This window comes from Equus przewalskii, chromosome 3 (assembly GCF_037783145.1).
Source record: "Equus przewalskii isolate Varuska chromosome 3, EquPr2, whole genome shotgun sequence".
Lineage (NCBI taxonomy): Eukaryota > Metazoa > Chordata > Mammalia > Perissodactyla > Equidae > Equus > Equus przewalskii.
In genome coordinates this window covers 34,829,776-34,844,953 of record NC_091833.1, presented here as the reverse complement: position 1 = coordinate 34,844,953, position 15,178 = coordinate 34,829,776, and the positions used below count along the sequence as shown (strand labels likewise).

The following is a 15,178-nucleotide window of genomic DNA, read 5'->3' as shown; positions in this document are numbered from 1 at the left end:
TGAACTCAGAGTTCCCATCTGGGAGCGAGGGTTGGCGTTGCTAATCTCAGGAACGCCCAAGTCCTGGGCCCCCAGTTCAGGCCGTGGGGGTCTGGGAGGCTCAGCAGGAGGTCATCCAAAGGCCAGCCTGCCCAGCCTCCTGTGCCCAGGCAAATGGGTGGCCCAAGTAGCAAGGCCCCAGAAAGGCTGGCCCTTCCAAGGCCAGGGGGATTTCCACCAGCGGGGCAAAGTCCGGGACGGGACACTGTCCCCCCAAATTAAGGGCTTTCTCTGGAAGAGGCCCCGCCCCGAGGAGGCCCGCCCCGTACGCGGAACTCAACCAATCCCCGGGCCTCGCTCCTGCTCATTTGCATAGCCTGTTCCTATTGGCTGTTGGCACACAGGTTAGGACCCTGGTTCCCTGACTTTGGGGGCGGGGCCTGGGCTGTAGGGGTGCCAGACTCTGGGGACCAGGCTGGGGGACCTGGGCTCTGGGGGTGCCAGACTCTCGGGGCCGGGCTGTAGGGGTGCCAGACTCTGGGGACCAGGCTGGGGGACCTGGGCTCTGGGGGTGCCAGACTCTCGGGGCCGGGCTGTAGGGGTGCCAGACTCTGGGGGCCAGGCTGGGGGGCCTGGGCTGTGAGGGACAGGCTGGGGTGTGTGAGCTCTGGGGGTGCCTGACTCTGGGGGCCCAGGCTGGGGCATCTGAGCTGTGGGGGTGTCAAACTCTGGAGTGCCAGGCTGGGTGGCCTGGGCTCTGGGCGAAGACCAGGCTCTGAGGGGGTAGGTTCTGGGGTGCTGCGCTCTGGGGGACCTGCCTTACCCCCAAGACACAAAGGGCCACATGCCACAGGGAAGGACTTTGGTGATCGTGTGGGCTCTCCCTTTTGCTCGAAGGCTCCATTAAACCCTCATCCCGGACCCCACACCAGTTACAAATGACTCAGAGACGGAAAGACACTGGCCCAAGGCCACACAACCAGGTCGCAGCAGAAGCACAGCTGGGACCTCGCCCCAAGGCTGGGTCCTGCCCCCCAGGGAGGGGCATCAGGGGCAACTTCTTAATTTTAGCTGCCTCTTCTCACGGAGGGCCATTTTTCGGTTTCCTGTGCAAAATAATGATGACGATGATTTTACGAGAACTCGAACCCCCTGGCTTTCGTCTTAGATCCAGTGGCACCGTTTTCTGGCGGCTCCCAGTTGCTGGGCGGTGGGCTCGCGGGTGATGTGTGAGTGTTGTGGGTGTGCGCGCTTTTGTTCCTGGCATTTTGGTGGGTGAGATAAGGGGAAACAACAGAGCGCTCAGAGCCGCGGCAGATGGATGAGGCGATAGGACTCCCGCACCACACAGCCTATCGCCCTCTCCATCAGTCCCTTTTCTCTCTCTTTCTCGTAGGAGGGAGGTGCAGCCCACCCCCGCCGAGAACTGAGGGCTGGGGCCTCCCTCTCTGGGGCAGCCCTGTCCAACACAGTCAGCGCCCTGGCCGCCAGCTGGAGGGGTGGGGGTCCCAAGGGCTGTTGTCACCACGGGGACGGCAGCAGCAGCAGGGCACCTGGCTCCATCTCATCAGCTCCAGGAAAGCACCCTGAGGGGGCCGACACCTGCTTCTTGGACAGGGCAGCGGTGGGGCTGACATCTGAACCCGGGCCTCTCTGGTTGGTGCTCTGGAGGCTGAGCTCCTCCCTCAACAGCCCTGTGAGCCCCGAGGGCATGGCAGGGAGGCACAGGTGCTGACCAGGCAGGGAGACCTCAGCGGAGATGGTCTGGGGGCCACTGAGTCCCAGCCCAGGGCCTGCAGGGCGGGTCTTAGTGTCTTTAGCCCCATTTAGCAGATGTGGAAACTGAGGCTCAGAACAGGGACGTGCCTGTGAGCCACAGCGATGGGGGTGGCTGGACCCCACAATCCTGTGTTCACTCTGGTCCTGGTGAAAACAAAGGGTCCTCCAAGAGTGGACTCCCAGGGCCACAGGACAAATGCTCCAGAAGCAGCCTGGTCATGGTGTGACAGGACGGGGCCCTGGGCCTCTGCAAACTGGAGCCGTTTGCCCAAAACTGTCCAGGAAGAATGCTGGTGGGTTTCACAGAGGGTGTGCAGCAGGGAGGGCGTCGGAGGTGGCCCCAGGACCCTCGCCCTTGCAGCCCCCTCGAGAACATGGACGCAGCCGCATGCAGCCCTGGATGCTCTCCCCATTCCTCTGCCATCTCGTTCCTCAAAGTCGAGGCGGCCAGAACTGCTGCTACGCCCACTGTACGGGGAGGAAATGAGGCCCCGGGACGCTAAGTCACTTACCCAGGCCACCCACCCGGGGGCAGGATTCGAACCCTGATCACCCCTCCACTTGTCCCTCTCCCCAAAACACGCACCCCTTTTACTGGCAGTAGCTGACTTTCTTCAGAATACTGAAACAAAGAAGGACCCAAAGACGGAAAGAAGCCAGCTTCATCACCACAGAAGCCTGTTTTCTGAGGGCAGATGAAACGACCCCCAGAGATAAGCAGGAGAGTCACCCTCGTCCAGTGTTCTTGGACAGGGCTGTGTGGCCCTGAGCAGTTGCCCACCCTCTCTGTGCCTGGGCTTTTCTCCCTGAAACAGAGGGGACAGTCCCCTTAGGGCAGGTGGAGACCCATGGCTGCTAATAGCCCCAGAACCTCCAGCCAGGATGGAGACCCAGACCGTGACCAGGGCTCTGAACCCGTCTCTACTGCTCCCTCTCCTGCTGTGTGACCTTGGGTGAGTTACTCAACCTCTCTGAGCCTTGAGTCCTCCTCTGAGGAGAAATGAGGTCAGAGGTGCCCCTCCCAGAGCTGCTGGGAGGACTCCACAGATACTACAGGTCAAGTTCAGGCCTGGCATACAGCAAGCACGCAATAAAGGGAACTGTTACCTAACAATGGCCACCATTAGATTGTAGCTGAGGAGTCCCAGAGCCACCCAGAAACGCTGCTGACCGCCCCCTCAGACCTCCTGCCTCTGGGAGCACAGTCTCATTTCTCGAGAGTTGCTTAAAAAGTAAATGCAGAAAGGGGGGAAATGGCCAGCTGTCCTGCGCCTGCCGGGAGCCCCGGGCAGCCCCCTGGAGGGCTTTCTGCGGGCACCATAGAGCTCGGTCCAGCCACTGCCCTGGTGGGGATGTCGTGGGTGCCGTGGCTTTGGGTGCTCCTCCTGCAGCACCAGCCATGGCTGTCGCACCTGTCCCTCTGCGGGAGGATTAGCGCGGCCCTAATCGCGGCTCATCGCGCCATCAGCGCGCATCTTGGATCAGCTGAAGGAGCTGCTTTATCCAGACAGGCGTGGAGACGCACCACAGTCCCATCTGGGTGCCAGCTGTCACCCACGGCAGCCGGGCCGCCGGCGGCTGGGTGGCTCGGCCGGGGCGGGAGCCAGTGGGAGCCCCCTTCCCTGTGGCCAACGGGGTTCTGCCTGGTGCCCCGACATTCGTGGGCCCTGACTGCATAGTGAGGCCTTGTTCTAGTGCTGGGGGGATGGCAGAGACCCACACTCCACAAGCCTGGGTCCCTCTGACAGGTGAGGAAACTGAGGTACGGAGACGCGTCCCCAGAGTCAGCCCAGGCAGCCAGGCACAGATCCCCAGCTCCGGCAGGGGCTGCTGAGGCTCCCGTCCCCAGGGAGGGTGCCCCTCCAGGCTGCCCGGCCCTCCCGCAGGATCCTCCTGCTGCAGTGGCCCCTCCCTAGCCTGACGCTCCTATGTCCAGAGGCCCAGGAGGGTCACGGCCGGCCTAGGGGCGGGAGAGGCCCAGAGCTGGCCAAGGGCTCCCCTCCAGGGCCCCCACCCTCCGCCCTACCTTCTTTTTCAAAAACATAATTTATCTGTGTATTATCAAGAAATCCAGACACTTTAATCAGTGAGCTATGAAGTCAGAATTTCCATTCTTATCTGCGGGAGGAGTGGAAAGAGAGGAGATAGTGAGAGCGATCGCTGGTGGGGAATGTTAATGGGCGGGGAGCCCGGGCTATTGGCCACGGAGCCGCCCTATCTCTCCCATTATCAAGGCCCTATCTCGCCAACCATCTCGGCGCGGTAATGGGGCCAGTTCAACTTTCCGAGTTATCACCGGAGCTGAAACCTGTGCCCGCCAGAGGCTGGACCGGGAGACAGTTCGGGCTGGACAGGGCTTCGGCCGGCAAAGCTGGGCGGGAGAGGGGATGGCTGCAGGGCCAGGGCGCCCACTGACCATCAAGGCCACTGCCGTGAGCATAGGGGGTCCCTCTGTTCTCTGGGAAAATGTTTGTTTGGTCTCGGTGCAGCTGGGTGTGGGCATACTGCACAGGAGGGGAAACTGAGGCAGGAGGCCACCTCAGGGTCCCAGTGGGGCTGCGTGGTCCTAGGCCCTCCTAAGCTGTGCCAGGCCAAAGAAGTGAAAAGGGTCACTTGTGTGGGGGCATGGCAGGTGGGGCTGGGTGCAAGCGCCCTGCCCTCCTGCCTTGCGACCTGCTGGGCCCCCGTCCCCCGGCTGGGCCCCCGTCCCCCGGCTGGAAGGCTTGTCTAGGCCCCCAGCGCCAGAGCAGGAAGTATCAGTAACAAAAACGACAGGGTGGGACATCCTGGTAAACCCTCGACAGCCTGAGAGCCCGGGGTATGCTCAGTACGCCCCTCAAATGTCGAGGGCCTCCCACCTGCCCCTGGGCCCCTGAATGGAACACCTCTGTCCTTTCAGAGGAAGGGGCCCCCAAAGCCACTCATTCCCACTGGAAGAGGGGCCACTGAGGTGTGAACAAGGGTCTCCCCCGAGGGCTGCTTGCTGCCAGAAGCCCCGTTTGACCAGGAAGCGCTGCGGGCAGGCCTGGCTGCCATGTGCCGGTTCAGGGGCGGCGCTGGTCTCTCTCCTGCAGCTGGAAGGCTGGGCAGCAGCGACCTCAGCCCAGAGCAGGGAAAGGACTCGCCCAAGGTCACGCGGCCAGTGAGGAACGGCCAGAGAGAAGAGCTGGATGCTGCCTGGGACCACAGGAAGGCCTCAGTTTCCAGAACTTGAACATGGGCGTCGCTGGGCCTGGCAGGGGGCTGAGGGAGTGCCACCCATGGACACCACCACTGTGGCCTCCCTCTTTCTCCCTCCCAGGGGGGTAGCTCCAGTGCAGTCCTGGTGTGCCCCTGAGCCTCAGTTTCCCCTCTGTGCACTGGGCTCCTCACCGGGGGAGGATGAGAGCTCACATCTGTAAGTCCTGGGCCCAGCTGGACTCAGCACTGCTGCTTGTGCTGGCCATGGGGACCAGTGCCCGGCGAGCCCGGGGTTGACTGTGGGATGAGCTGGGGTCGGATGGGGGAAGCCAGGCGACGCCCTGTGGTTGCCCAGGCTCTGAGCGCGGCTTTCTCTCCTGTCGCGAGGGCCGAGCGCTGATGCCAGAGCAGCCCAAAGAGCAGCTGCGGGGCAGCCCCAGGCCCCCTGAGCCCTCGCTGGGGGCTGAGAACCCAGCAGCGACAGCATGGACCCGCCATCGCCCACGAGGCCTTAGTGGAGGCCCTCTTCCGCCCTCACCATCCAGGAAGGAGCCGAGACCCCCTGACCCTGGGGCCCCTTCCACTCCTACTCCCTGAGTCTCACCTGTGGGGTGGAGGCTGGATGGAGGAAGGGTAACTGAGGCAGGAGGCTGTGACAAGCGCCCAGGGCAGACTGGAGAGCTGGAGGGCTTCAGGGCAGACACCAACAGGAGCCGGCAGGAAGCAGCCCCAGGGAGACTGGGAGGGGAGAGGGGCCCCTGGCCTCTTTCTTTTAATTTCGTCAAACAACACAGCTCTGGTCCAGGCTGTACCCACCTCATATCAGGCTCACTGCCCTGCGAGGTCGGCATCACTGTTCCTCTTTGTAGGGGAAACTGAGGCCCAGGCACCCTCAGAGCCCAGCCCAGTGTCCCCATGACTCCCCATCCTGCAGAGGTGGAGTCAGAGGCTCAGGAAGGCAAGGTAACTTCTGTACACCCACAGACTCAGAGACTCGACCTGGGACTCTAGCCTGTCCTCCGCAGTGGCTGCCCACAGGGAAGCTCCCGGAGGCACCCGCATTCAGAGTCCCCACTGTGGCCATCCCCTCCTTCCCAGGAAGCAGCATGCCTGTCAGTTCTGGGGGCACCTGGGACACAGGGATGCAGCCTAGGAGCTGGGGCAGGACTTACGCAGACCACTCCATTGATCCCGTTTCCACAACACTCATGTGGTGTGTGACCCTGATGCAGCCACCCATCCTCTCTGACCCTCCATTTCTTTGGAGGCAAAATGGGTTGAGAACCCAACTTCAGCGGGCATCTAGATAATCGCAGGAGGGGATGCCAGCCTGCGGCACCAGCACCCATCACCTGTCACAGGCAGGGAAACCAAGGCTCTGAGAGTCCCCAGCCTGTTGGCAGGCCCAGGGGAGGCCGAAGGGAGGGGCCTGCTTATCTGCCTAACCCGGCTCTGGCTCCAGCCCAAGGTCAGCTGCCACATTCCTGCCCCAGTGGGGCCACTGCCTTCTCCCAGACAAGGGGCTGCGGAGGAGGGAGAAGCAGGAGGGGGGGCAGGACAGCAGGGCAGGTGGCCTGGGGCCTGAGTGGGCAGTGCCCAGAGAAACCTCTACCCACCCCTGGGGCCCACAGACCCGCTCCTGTGTCTCAAGGCCTCAAGCACCACACCATCTCCCAGGGCCTCAGTTTCCCCACCTGTAACGTGGGTCCATCATCATGCTGATGATCAGGGAGCTGCCAAGACCCTCGGATGAGGGCTGACGGGGTTCCAGTGCGGGGTGGCCCGGCCCAGGGCGTGGTGTAGCCAGGGCACCTACCCACCAGGCCCTCCTGCTTCAAAAACTAACCCCGGAAGGAGAGCAAGGCTGGAGACGGGACTCTGTGTGAAGGGTCTGGACCTCAGGGCTTCTGGCAAAATATCAGTGATGCGACCAGAGCTCCCACGGAGTGCGCATCTGGGATCCCAGGGACCCACATAAAGGCCCCAGGAGGGAGGAGCTCTTATTAAACTCCTGCTTCAAAAGTGGAAACAGAGGCACAGGAGAAGCCACTTGCCCACAGGGTCACAGCCAGGCCAGGACTCGAGGCCACGTGGTGGCCCCCACTGCAGCAGCCTCCTGGCCTGGAAGTGAGGGCTGGCCCGCGGGGGTGGCCCAGGCCTGAGCGCAAAGCCGACGCTCCTCGCGGTATGGGACAGGGGGAGGGCGGAATCCCGGGTCTCAGAAGGAAAGGTCTCTGTCCTCAGTCTGCCCAGTGGCCCCAGGAACAGCTAGGGTGGCGGGAGCAAATTGTCACCCAGCAACAAACAGCCCAGGCCCCCATCCCAACCTGGGACCCAGGTGTGCCCTAGACGCTGCTGTTCATTCCGTCCCCCAGCCTGCTGAGCGCCGAGCGCCCGCTCTGCGATGACAACAGCAGGGCCGGCGTGGAGGAGACTCTCTCGAGGCCACTCGGCCGGGAGCCGTGGGCTGGAGCCGGACCCACAGGCCTCGCCCTGGGCTTTCTAAGTCAGGCCCATGCGCTGAGATGAGAAGGTGGGGTGAGGGCGGAGAGGGTGAGAGCCCAGCCTCCTCAGAGCCAGACCGTCCCCCTCTTTTCCTCCTTGCCCTGGGCAGGACTCCTGTGACTTCACGTCTTCATTTGAAAACCAGGGCGTGGCACTGGGATACGCCCACTGAACTGATGGCAAACTGAGGCAGAGAGGGAATGCCACACTGCCCTGGCCCTGCCAGGAGCCACCAAGTGTGCCTCCCCGCGGAGACCCCCACTCCTCCTGGACCTGGTCTCCCAGGCTGAGACAGGCCCACTGCCCTCCCGGCCCTGAGACAGTCCCGGCCCTGCCAACTGCTGGCTGGGGACCCGTGGCAAGCCCCCTTCCTTTCCAGGCCTCCAGCTCCTCCTCTGTGAAATGGGTACAGGGATGCAGGAAACCCTGGGTCCTCTCACTTGGCTGCCTGACGCCACAGCCCCTCAGCTCTAGGGTGGCTTGGTCCAGACCCACCCAGAGCTCAGGTGGGGAGGTGATGAGGGGGCGGGGTCAGAGGAATATCACTGACAACGCCCTAGCGCAGTCCCTTCTTTTCCTCTCCCCTGACAAAGAGGACCCCCAGTCCAGAGAGGGCAAGCTTTGTGTCAAGGTTGCACAGCCTGGGGTACCTGCTTGGCAAATCACAGTGGGAATGAGCAGGAGGGAATGGCTGGCCAGGAAGCAGGGGCCCCACGACCAGGGGCTGGCACAGTGAGCTCTGCAGCCACAGGGTGTGGGGGCCCTTCCCAGGCAGGCCCTGCATGTCACGCTCTGAGAGAGTTTGGGAAAGGGATTACTCCATCTCTGATAAACTAGACACCACAGATCTGACCTGACTGACCGACCACGAAGACACGGAGAAGGAGGAAGACGGGGTTGGTGGCAGCTCTCTTAGGTGACCTGTATTTCCCTTTGATCCTCACCGTTGTGCTCAGGGGCTGGCAATGTCATTATCCCCATTTTGCAGATGGGGAAACTGAGGCTCATGTGGATGGGCCTGGCCCATAGTCCCGCGGCCAGGAAACGGCAGAGACGGGATCTGAGCCCACGTTCACTTCACGCCGTGCAGATAGGTCATCTATCTGACAGACACTTCCGGAAGGCCCACTGTGTGCGGACAGGACAGATGCAGATCCTGGCCCCGGGGAGTGAGTGACGGCAGACCGACAGGTCCCTGCAGGAGGGCAGGTGGGGAGGTGGGAGCCTGCCAGCGGAGGCTCGGGGGGAGACCGAGCTGAGGGATTGGGCACTCGGGGGGCTGAAACAAGCCAGGGAGCTGCCCCCATGAGCAAGGCTCTCCTTTCTCACAGGAACATGCAGGGCAGCTTGAAGGGGGCTGAGCCCTCACCCATGGGGTTGCCTGCCTCCTGCCACAGTGGAGGGTGCTGAGGCCCAGGGAGGCCAGGAGGCGTGGAGCCAGCCCTCGGCAGGTGTTGCTGCCCCACATCCGGCACCCCTCTGCCCCAGGCCACTCCTGCCTGAGAGGGAGCAGTGGACGTAGTCCAGAGAGCGGACATGTGGCTGTGGCCTCAGTTTCCCCCTCTGTGAAATGGGGACAGGGACCATAGGGCAGCTCCAGGAAGGCCCAGGGATGGTGGCTGGGTGGGCAGGAGCGCAGTCAGGTGTACAACGTGGCCCTGGCCTGGGTCTCTGGGGTTGGCGATACCAATCGGTGAGGCCACAGCTGCCTCCAGGAGGAGGCCTGTCGATGGCAGATAGGCCGCCTGGAGTATTATTCACGAGCCCGTCAAGCCCCAGGAACGTCTGGTTGGCATAGAAACAGGAGATAAGGGGTACAATTAATGGCATCACATTCCCTCCTCCTTTCTTCCCCAACTGACCCATTTAAATCGCTGGCAGTACTGGTGCCATGCTGGGCTCCTGGTGACCTCTGAGGAGGGGCTGGCTGGGCAGTGGTACCAGGTTGGGGCTCAGGCCCCGGGGTGGGTGAGCCTCCCCAGGGATCATCTCTGTGCAGGAAGGTCTTAGGAAGGAGGCCATGGGAGAGTGGGCAAGGGCAGGGCTGGGGGAAGACCCGAGCACCTCTGCTCCCAGGAGCCCATTTCACAGGCATGGAGACTGAGGCTCGGAGAAGCCCAGAGGCAGACAGAGACAGGAGGATGCGGGAAAGCAGCACAGTGCTCACGGACACACCAGCTCAGAGCGAGGGCCACCTGCCCTCCAGCTCTGGCTCTGCCACTTCCTTGGGTGAGAATGTCACTGCTCTGTGCTTGCTACCCCAGATGTAAATGGCCACAAGAACAGGACCTGCTTTATGCTACTGTGCGGCCTGGCACAGAGGAAGCCTATATTAGCAACGGTGGATAATTATCATCCCTGTCGAATGAATGAACAGCTGACTGTCTTCCTGAGGCCCAGGAATGGGTGACAACCGAGAGCAACCCAGAGCCGGGGGAAGCCCCATGTCGGGGTGAGAGCTTGGGGCCCAGCGTCCATCAGAGTCCGCTCAAGGCCAGGTTCAGGGGCTGGGGGCTGTGAGCAAGTCCCTCCAAGTCTCAGAGCTCTTCATCCCTTTGGTCACCGTAGTTCGGCCCCAGGCCCCCAGGGCTCTGAGGAGGAGCACGCCTGGCACACCGTAGCTCTGCTCCCTCAGGGATGGTGACCAGTGCCTGGGACTGACAAGGGGGCCAAGGTTGGCCAAGGACAGGACTTATATCCCTGCTGACTCCTGGATGCTGGGCATTGATCACACCTGTTCTCCAGAGAGAGGAAACTGAGGCTGTGGAAGGCAAAGTAACCACCCACAGTGGATCGGGTCAGGGGCAGCTGGGTGGCCAAAGCCCCTCCTTCCTGGCTTCTCTGCTATCACAGCAGGTGGTGGGCACTGCAGGTGGCTCCTGGGAGCCAGGTGGACTCCCAGGGGCCTCCTATACTGGGTGCATGGCCCTCTGCAGAGAATCCCTCTTTCTTTCACAAAACCTCGCAGGGACCACCTCACTCCACGCCGGGCCTACCCCAGGCTCTCCCAGAGCTGGCCCTCGCCAGGAGGCACTGCCACCCCCACCGGTGGGCGTGGGGCTGCTGGGAGAGCAGGTGGGTGGCTTTGAAGCTTGGAGTGAATTAGTCATCCTGTGGCCACCAATAATTTGTTTAATCAAACTCTGAGAACGTGTGAAAAACACCTTCCTCTGAGATGGAGTAGCTGTTGGGGCCCGGACAGGTGGGGCCCAGACAAGTCCCCTGCTTCTTCTGGAAGCCCCTCACCTCGTTGGCCTTGGTTTCCAGTTGGCATCGGGGATCCATGGTCCCTGAGTGCCTCCCACTGCAAAGGGGCTTCGGGGCCCTCCACATTGCCCACTTGACCTGGGAGCTTCTTCCTGTCCCCATCTTTCAAAGCTGGAAACTGAGGCCAGCCCATTGTCCCTGGAGGCGCCTCCACCCATTGGCAGCCTCTTCCTGACCTGGCTGGAGGTCCCCCCAGCTGCTCACCACCCCCTCCCTGTGCTTATTTCCCACACCGCTCTGGCCCCGCCCCTCCTGTGCTCGCCCCTCCCCCGATTCCCCAAGGCAGCGCCATGACCCAGTGCTTGCATACAGCAAGTGCTCAATAAAGGCTTGCTGGGTGAGTCAAGGCAGGTCTGCTCAGACCTCCCCTCCTGATCTGGGGAACCCGCTCCAAAAGACCTCAGCACACCGGGTTCCCCACAAAACTCAGCCTGGGCAATGGAAACCACCTTGATTTGTTTTTTCAAGAAAACTCCAAGCAGGTTACACCTAAGATCTGCCAGGAACGCACACCAACCCATGATTCAGGGGAAAACACCCTCTCTCCTGCGGGAGGTGACCCCCACTGCCTCTGGCTATCTCACACTATCAAGTAGGAATCAGGGCGGGGAGTCCGCCTCCCCAGCCCTCCCCCTCCTGGCCAGCGCAAAGTCAGTTTTCTTTCATTTTGACGGACTGTACCACCCGCAGGGGGAGGACCAACTTCTTGGCAATTAAGTGTGTTTGGGATGAAAACTCGCCCAGACGGACCCGGGCAGGGACGCCGGCCCCCGGCCCCGCCCCAGCGGGGTCCCAGGCCGCGACGCCCCCGCGCTGTCGTTGCCTCGAACCCGGCCAGGCCTGGTGGCCGCAGATAAGGCCTCTTATCGCTCTTGGCGATCGCCATCCGGCCGACCAGCCCCGACGCTTATCAGAGCTCACATCGACCCGCGCAGGAGGAAAGCTCGCCGGGCCGGGGGCGCCGGGGGTCCCGAGCTGCGTTCTGCCCCGCGCGCCCCGCCAGTGTGGCCCGGCCTATCGTGTCAGCCATCTGGCCGGCCAAGGCCGCGCTCCCGCCCCGCCCTTCCCCGCTCCCACGTTTGAAGTTAATAAATGGAAGCGCCTATCGCCGCCGCCATCGGTTGCGCGCCTTATCAGCGCGGCACATCTATCTTCGCGCGGAACAAAAGGCGCACAGAGGCGCGGGCAGCTGCGCCCGGGCTTCGGCTTCGGCTTCGGCAGGGACGCGGGGGGCGGCGGCCCGAAGCGCTGGGCCCCCTCCCCTCCACACCCGCGGCCTGGTCGCAGGTGAGGCCAGCACGACCGGCGCACAACTGCGAGGGCCGTACGCACAGCCGCGGGCACAGGGCGGGAGGGCGGGCGCCGCCGCTTGGTGACAATCAGCGCTGGCATCTTAACGCGCCAAGATCTGCCAGGGGGAGGAGGCGCCCCAGGCCTGGGGCTACAAGAGGGTGGCCGGCCCCGCCTCTCTGTCCCGGCCTCCTCTCCTGGCCTGGTCCTGGGGTGCTGACAGTGGGCAGCCTGGGCTCCCTGCGCCCCTGGTGTGGTCCCTGTCCCCAATGCACAGGGCTCGGCCGACCCAGCTGTGCCCCGACGCTTGCGCCCTTTGAGACCTTATCGGTACTGGCGATCGGTTCCCAACCTGCGATCTCCCTGCCCGTGCTATCTGCATTTCTCATCATGCTGAAACACCAACACACACGCACACACGAGAACAGACCCAACAGAGGCGCACAGGGGAGGAGGGGAAAAGAAACTGGAGAGCAGCGCAGATCGGGACCTGTGGGTGGTTTTAATACTTGAGTTGACTTGATAGAAGGTGACTTTCGGAAAACAGGTCCCACTTGCACACTGAGGGAGTCGGGTTACGGGAACCCGGATTCGTGCTTGCCTTCCCACTCTGGGGGACTCGGAGTAGACGCTCCCCCAGGCACATGCACATAGGGTCCTGGTGGCAGTGGTCATGTGGACAGAAGTGGCAGTGTCCGGGTGCCTGGAGCTGGGCAGCGCGCCGGCCTTCCTTGTCGCCTCCCGGGAGGCCCCAACAACCTGCCTGTCTGGCCTGGGAGACGCGACCCCTGGAGAAAGCCCCTCCCCCCGCTCTGGCCGAGGAGGCGCAAAGTTTTTAATGGCGAGGAGTGGGGAGTGGCGCTTCCTGTGCGCTCTCTCTCTCCCTCCTCTCGAAGCTGAGTGGCCCCGAGAGTGCCGGGCCCTCTTATCGCCAGGGCATCAGCAGTGAGGACGCAGCAGCCGCCCGGTCCCCCAGGAGTGGCCCGAGGGCCGGATGGGCGAGAAACTTGGACACGCGCAGAGGCGACCCTGGCGCGGGGCTGAGTCCCCAGGAGCCCCTTCCCTGACTTGGAGCGGCTCCTTTGGCATTCGAGCGCACTGTCTGCTGGCCGTGTGGTCTAAGCCGGGACACTAGGAGGGTCGGACCTCCAGGACGCTGTCTCCAGGCAGGGAAAGCTCCAGTTCCAGACCCCGGCGACAGGGCCCGGGGAGTCTGAGTGGCTGGAGCGGAGAGCATGGGCTGCAGTAGCTGCACCCAGCTGCCATCCACGCGGCTCTGCTGGCAGTACCAGTGGTGGTGGCGCGGCCAGTCCCCGCCACTTGGCCGTTCATTTCCACGCGGCCCCGGGTGCCCCCTCTCCCTCCCAGGTCTCTCTCTGTCTCCCTCTAGATACGAAGCCTGGGAGAGTCAACTGCGTGAGATAAGATCACAATTTCAGCCCGTCCCGACAGAGCGATCTTATCAGGATGGGACTTGCAGAATGGAATATTTTAAACTTTATCTGAGCCCAGATCGGGGCCGCCTTATCGCCGCACCATCTCGGGGATGCGGAGGAGGGGCAGGCCGCGAGGTGGCCGCGCCCCCAGCCACCCCGCTCCTGGCCCTCTGGGTGGACACCCCCTCCGGGCCGGACCCCTGGTGCCGGAGCCGAGACGCGGGGGCCCGGCCCGCCGGCGGAGATTAGATTACGGCGCGCTTGGCACAGAGCGCGGGGGGCGCGGCGCGGGGTGAAGGTCGTCGGCGTGGCGGGCAGAGGCGGCGGGCGCGGGGGCGGGCGCGGGGGTCGGGGCCGCGGGGCGGGCGGGCAAAGTTTGACTCACGCTTGATCTGCCGGGGGTTGCTCTGTTTCCTCCTGGACATGTCTCCGGCGCCGCGCGCCCTCCCGGCGGCCGCCTCTAGCCCCTGGCGGGCGGCGGCGGGCGGCGGGGGCGCGGCGGGGCCGCGGGGCGGTTCATGCCCCCGGCCCCCGGGCTCCGCGGCCGCCCCGGCCCGCGCCCCCAGCCCGCCGTGCCCGGCCCGGCGCCGCTGCGGAGGCCAGAGGCTCGGCCCTGCGCTGCGGGCGCGCGGACCGCCGGGGGCGGCGGGCGGCGGGCTGCTGCCGGCTCCTCGGCTCCCGCGCAGACGCCGCCGCCGCCGCCGCCGCTCGGCTTTTCTCAATGGAACGAGCGGGCAACGCGGAGAACCGGGCGGCCTCGGCCGGAGCGCTCGGGGCGGGCGGGCCGGGGCGGGGCGGGGCCTGCGCGTCACCCGCGCCGCGCCTCCGGGTCCGCCCCTCCGCGCTGGCCCCGCCCCGGCCCGCGCAGGCCGGTCCGCCCCGCCCCGGGCTAATCCTCTTCCTCGCTGGCCTACCCCGTGCACAGCGCTGGCCACGCCCCCGGGCCGGTCGGTTCCTTGCCGCCCTGGCCCCGCCCCCGCCCGCGGCCCCGCCTTCGCCGTGCTGGCCCCGCCCCCGGCCCGCGGTAGCCCACGGGCCTCCAAGACTCCTCCTTCGGCCCTGCAGCTTTGTCTCCAGGCCTCGCTCGGACTGTTCACCGACATATTCCGCCCCGCAGTCCCGCGGCACTTCGTCCAGCCGGGCTCCAGGCCTGTCTGGACGCACCCCTCGGCCTAGCTCCGCCCCCAGGCCTGACTCGACCCGCTCCGCCCCTCCAGGCCAGGCCCCGCCCCTGGCTCCCTGGCTCCTCCCCTCCCCGCCCCCAGGCTGCCCATGGCTCCGCCCCACTGCCCTGTAAACCCGCCCCCAGGGCCTGGGCCTGCTCCCGACCCCCTAGGCTCTCCGCCCCCTCCGCCCACTGGATGGGGTCAGTGAGGGCCTGGTCAGGAACCGAAGCCTTGACGCCCCACATGGTCTTGGGCCAGGTTTGGGGTGTGGAGCAGGCTCCGGCCGGGTGGGGGCTTCCGCTCGAGACTGCGGCGGAAGCGCATCCCCTGGGGCCGCCGTCTCCAGTGGCAGTGACCTCCAAATGGAGAGGGGGACCTCGAGTCCTCCTCCTTTGGGCTCAGATCTGGGTGGAAATCTGGGAGGGCGCGGAAGCCAGCGGCCTGTCCCTGCTCACCCGGCTGCAGCCCTCTGGGCGTTGCCCTTGCGGCCTCTCCTCTGCAGGCCCTGCGGCTCCAGGACGCTCCAGCCGGAGGCCCAGAAGGACTACCCTCCGCGGGCCAGTGAACCCCGCACCC

The 15,178-nt window shown here is 64.4% G+C and overlaps 1 protein-coding gene across 1 annotated transcript in view; it reads right to left on the bottom strand.

Annotated features, from left to right (window-relative positions):
* Window positions 1–14,578, bottom strand: part of ZFPM1 (zinc finger protein, FOG family member 1) — a 73,453-nt gene extending 58,875 nt beyond the window's left edge. Inside the window, 1 exon segment of the mRNA XM_070612493.1 lies at window positions 13,822–14,578. Within this exon segment, the coding sequence (XP_070468594.1) occupies window positions 13,822–14,539 (718 nt within the window). The 5' untranslated portion in view covers window positions 14,540–14,578.
* Between the last annotated feature and the right edge of the window lie 600 nt (window positions 14,579–15,178).